Here is a 5,238-nt window from a genome sequence, read left to right as displayed (position 1 = left end):
TTGGAATCCTGTGGGGGACAACCTACCATAGGATATCAACCTGCCTGCAATAGCTTTTACTCTTGAGGGGACCACGTTTTTTCAGATAAGGTTGTCTTCATGTTTTCCTATTGGGACTCAGGGAATCAGGGGGTGATCCAATCCTGAATAGAGGGAACATCAAACATCCATCTTAACCCTTTGATTTCAGCCCAAGAAATAACAGGGAAGGGCTGTCAGGTTGAGCATCCCCCTCACTTCTTTATATCAGGTCTAAAGGCAGTGATATTCTTAGTCTGAAGGTGCAGCCACCAGTCAACAAACGGAAGTGGTGCCGAGCCTTTCAAGGAGCCAAGATGAGGATGTTAAAGGAAGGCTGAGGATCCCAATGAACTTGGAACAGAGAGGACCTTACTGAGCTCTCAGCACAGGGTATTCCCTAGCAGGGAGGTAGAGCGAGGCACCCTTTCAGTTCCTTCTCCTGGGTCCCAGGGAGCTTTGAGGTGTCACTTTCAAAGTAGCAGAGGAGAAGGTGCCCCAGCTTTGCCAAGAATTGACATGATAATACTAAAGATAAACCGAGAGGCCCCAACATGACAGAACACAGGGGCCTCACGGCAAACACGTGCTCTCACCTGAGTAAACGCAAGGCAGGGCTAGCAGCATGCAAATAAGACACACTCTAAGGGTTCCATGGTTCCTCTCTGGGATTCTTAGGGGACAGGCTGACCAAGGGAACAGGAGCCATTGTGAGGTCCTAGAACAGTACCCTCAAGGACCCTGCAGAGGTGGCCTTTGATAAAGCCAAAGTGGAATCCACCTGTTGAAGGTGATAAAACCATCTTACTCTCCCTCCTGCAGGGGCCCAAGTCACCTGTTCACTGGCTCACACCCTTACCTGCTATCCCTGATCACAGCCATTATGCCTCGTGGTCAGAAGAGTAAGCTCCGTGCTCGTGAGAAACGCCGCCAAAACAGAGGTGAGACCCAAGGTCTTACGAGTGCTCAGGCCACCACGGCAGAGGAGGAAGAGACCACTCCTTCTTCCTCTCCTGTTTTTGGGGATGCTCCCTCAAGCTCCCCTGTTCCTGGCACTTCCCAGGAGCCTCAGGAAGCCTTGGCCACCACCAGTGCCGCCGCAGGTGTTTTGTGCCCGAGATCTAATGTAGGTGCCAAGGGCCAAGTTGAGAAAAGTAAAAATTCCTCTTGGGCCTCAACTTCCCCTGAGAGTGCTCGCAAAGATCCTCTAACCAGGAAGGTGGGGATGTTGGTGCAGTTCCTGCTGTATAAGTATAAATTGAGGGAGCCCATTATGAGGGCAGACATGCTGAAGATCGTCAACAAAAGGTACAGGGAGCACTTCCCTGAGATCCTCAGGAGAGCCTCCGAGTGCATGGAGCTGGTCTTTGGCCTAGAATTGAAGGAAGTCAAGCCAGGCGGTCGCTCCTATATCCTCGTCAGCGGCCTGGACCTCACCAGTGATGGCAGTGTGAGCAGTGGCAGGGGCTTCTCTAAGAATGGGCTTCTCATGCCTCTCCTGAGTGTGATCTTCTTGAGCGGCAACCGAGCCTCTGAGGAGGATATCTGGGAATTCCTGAATATCTTGGGCATCTCTGATGGAAGGAGGCATTTAGTCTTCGGGGAGCCCAGGAAGCTCATCACCCAAGATTTGGTTCAGGAAAAGTACCTGGAGTACCGCCAGGTGGCCAACAGTGATCCTCCACGCTACGAGTTCCTGTGGGGCCCGAGAGCCCATGCTGAGACCAGCAAGATGAGAGTCCTGGAGTTTTTGGCCAAGGTTCATGATACCGTCCCCAGTGCCTTCCCATTCCATTATGAAGAGGCTCTGCGAAATGAGGAAGAGCGAGCCCGAGCCCGAGCCGCAGCTGGGGCTGCCTCTACTTCCAAGGCCGGTGCGCGTTCCCGGGCCACGTCCAGCCGCTCCTCTCTTCCCTAGAGAGGGCAGAGGCAGATTCTTTGCTTTGTCGTTGGAAAGGCCTGTTAACTAGTGTTCCTGCTATGCACAAATAATTTGGTTTTTTTTCCTTACATTTTTCAAGCAGTGTTCCTTTCAACAGAAAGTTTATTTAGATTTAGAGTATAAGTTTATGAATAACATGGATCACACGTTTATTTATTGCTGTTTATCAGGTTTAGGAGTAAGAGTTTTCTTTGTTTTTTTGAAATACAAATTGGAAATTCTTAAATCGCTTTTGTGATCCAGAACAAGCTAACATGGCTTTAGGACAGGCATATCCTTGGAAATGTGATAGAGTTCCATACTAAGATAGTTGGGACCCACCAAAGTAGATGGATAGATGGATAAATAGATAGAGTAAAAATTGTTTAATTCTTGGTGTGTCTTTTTGTAAATTTAAAAGATGTATACCTCAATTTGTTTGTTTGTCAAGAATGTTTGAGAATATAAATCATAGTGAATCAGACCTCTTTATTCGTGTCTCTTATTTTCCACACACTGAGCATCTGTTCTTGGGAAGTCTTCATGCTTTAACTGAGGATGTTTAGTCAGAGAAGACCCAGCCGCTACCCATGCAGTTATAGATTCTAGGAGCAGCTGTCCTTATGGAAGAGCGAGTACTTCATAAAGAACGAGTGAAAAGCATGGTAAAGAGGGGGCGGAGAGAACATATTACTTAGTTTTCATTCCTAAGCAGAATTTTGGCTGATTGGGAGGTTTTTCTTGGCCAGAGCACTGCATATTCTCTGACATGTCTTAGTTGTAAAAACAAAACAAAACTCAGCTGCATAGATGGTAATGTCTGAGGTCAAGATAATCATAGTAATAACTGCCATTCCCTAATGTCACAGTACAAGACAGACCCAGCAACAGATGCTTTCTGTACGTTACCTACACTCCACCGGTCCTACGAGATAGGGCTTATCAAACTTACTTCATAGAGAAGAGCCTGAGGCTCATAGAGTTAGAGTTCAGCCATGTGCCAAAATTCACAGGCCTAGTAAATGACAAGGCTGGGACTCGACTCCTGGTCTAAGTAATTATAGAGCCCACACTGTTTTACTCCTCCCACCCTGAGACACACCCTGTGTTTCTTATTTCAGTTTTTCTCAGTACTTCAAAATTTGTCTTAGGTGATAAAGAGAGTGGCTTTGTGTCCAAACTGCTGGATTGGAATATACAGCCAGAGCAAAAAGAATACCAAAATAATTGAGAGGTGTAAATAAAGAAATGACAGGATTAGGTGACAGTAGGACCATCTATATCTGCAATGTTAAAGAACCTCAAAAGATCAGGGGCTCTCAAAATCAGCCCAATCCGTTACCTGTAGAAAGTAAATCGTGCAGAATAGAAGTTACGTGAGACTGCACCCGGCTGATGAACGGAAGGGATGGATCAGTGTATTTTGTCCCGAGACAGCCCACCACATGGCCTGGGACTCCTGCCTGGTGCTACAGCTTCCCCACTTCCCCTCACTCCCAGGACAGAGATGCATTCTCTGCAAGGTTTGCAAAGCAGAATCTGCTCCAGGGTTGCAGAGCTGTGGAATTTCCCAGGAAGCCTTTCGTCCTAGAGATAGAAACCAAGACGAGGGCCCCATGGAGGAGGATTGGGGAGACCCACACTGCAGAATATAGGGGATGCCAGGGACTTCAGTCCCACCTGTTCTTAAGCACAGACAGTCTCAGACACCGTTGTCAGGCTGAGCATACCCTCACTTATTCTCACTGGCATAAGAGCCTTCACCTATGGGCAGAGTTCTCAGGTCACTAGAGAAAGGAGTGAGTATCAGTCTCTCAGAAATCATGAAGATAGACCTGAATGAGGACGATGAAAGGGCCCAGCCAGAACAGTAGGATCCCATAAAAATCCTGTCCCAGTTGTCAGCTCTGTGAGTTCAGAAGAGTCTTGGCTGCTTGTGACCAACACTGACTTTCAACTCAGGTCCTGGGAAGGTGTGGCCTTTGTCCGAAGGCCTTATCTTCAGATCAGCAGAGAGGGTAGAGTCCCAGGAAGGGCACAGGGTCCAAATGAAGACACCGTGTGTGGATATGGGAATCACCCAACCCACAGCTGACACGGCTACACCTAACACCTTCCCTACTATTAGCCTGGGAGGCACAGGCAAGAGTTGGCAGGCTCAAGTGCCCCCCTGACTTCTGCCTGGAGGCTTTCATGGAAATGAAGGCCTTGGTTTACATGCTGGCTATTTAGAAGTGGAATCCCAGCCATGACAATGTGAAGGTAAGAGTCCTATATGAGGGGGCACTTGGGTGGCTCAGTCAGTTAAGCATCTGACTCTTGGTTTTGGCTCAGGTCATGATCTCATGGGTCGTGGGACCGAGCCCTGTGTCAGGCTTCAATGCTCAGCAGGCAGTCAGCTTGAAGATTCTTTCCCTCTGCCCTCTCCCCACTCACACACACACACTCTAAGTAAATAAATATTTTAAAGAAAGAATCCTGTATGAGGAATGAGACAACCAACTACTCCATACCAGATATATTATGATATGCCAGAGCAATAATAGTACTAAAATAAATGTGAGGTATGAATAAAGGGAAAAAAGAGATAATATTTGCAGGCTATAGGATTGTCTACATATGTGATTTGAGATAACCTTAAAAGATCAGGGACTCAAAAAAATTATCTTACTCAGCCACTTCCTTATAAAAAGTAAATGTAATAGAGGTTACATGAGACCTAAAGCCTGGCCAGGAAAGAGAAGGAATAGACCAACACATTTTATTTCTCTTACAGCCCACTTACCTGGGCTCCCTGATTTGTGCTGTTGTGGATTTCCCATCTCATATCACTCCACGACAAGGACCCCTTCTCTGCAAGCTTCGGAGTAGGGAAACCGCTCAAGAATTTTCAGGTATGTGGCATTTCCCAAGAAGCCTTTAACGGAAATGACAAGAGCCTTTAGGAAAATACCCATGAACCAGAACTGGGGAAAGGAAAAAGCAACATCCCAGAATATTGGGTGTTACAGAGAGAGCAGCCCCTGCCTTCTCTCAAAGCTAAAAGGCTCCAGGCAGAGCTGTCAGGCTGAGAATCTCCTCACTTTTTCATCACAGTTGTCAGGGTCTTGAGAGCTTTGGTCTAAGGAAGGCAATCTCAGGTCAGAAGAGGGAGTTGTCAGATATAAATGTGAGTTCCCTTAAAAAGAGTGAAGGAAGCACCCACTCAGAATGCTGGTGGTCCAGAGAGTCCAGTTCCTGCTGTCAGCCCTTGGAGGGCCTGAATTCCATCATGTGATGAAGTATAAAGAGGCTTTGAG

General features: G+C 47.2%; 1 protein-coding gene across 1 annotated transcript; it reads left to right on the top strand.

Annotated features, from left to right (window-relative positions):
* Positions 1-880: 880 nt before the first annotated feature.
* On the top strand, positions 881-1,936 carry LOC123780098 (melanoma-associated antigen B2-like). Its single transcript, XM_045778894.2, has one exon. The coding sequence runs from the start codon at positions 902-904 to the stop codon at positions 1,934-1,936; it is 1,035 nt and encodes a 344-aa protein (XP_045634850.1). The 5' UTR covers positions 881-901.
* Positions 1,937-5,238: the final 3,302 nt, after the last annotated feature.

The sequence above is a fragment of the Ursus americanus genome, chromosome X (assembly GCF_024610735.1).
Source record: "Ursus americanus isolate L20-20 chromosome X, mUrsAme1.1.p, whole genome shotgun sequence".
Taxonomy (NCBI): Eukaryota; Metazoa; Chordata; class Mammalia; order Carnivora; family Ursidae; genus Ursus; species Ursus americanus.
Note: the sequence above shows the minus strand (reverse complement) of the source record. Positions and strands in the feature narration are given on the sequence as shown.

Excerpts from the sequence above, each read along its gene's own strand:
- LOC123780098 (XM_045778894.2), top strand. The coding sequence starts at position 902 with ATGCCTCGTGGTCAGAAGAGTAAGCTCCGTGCTCGTGAGAAACGCCGC.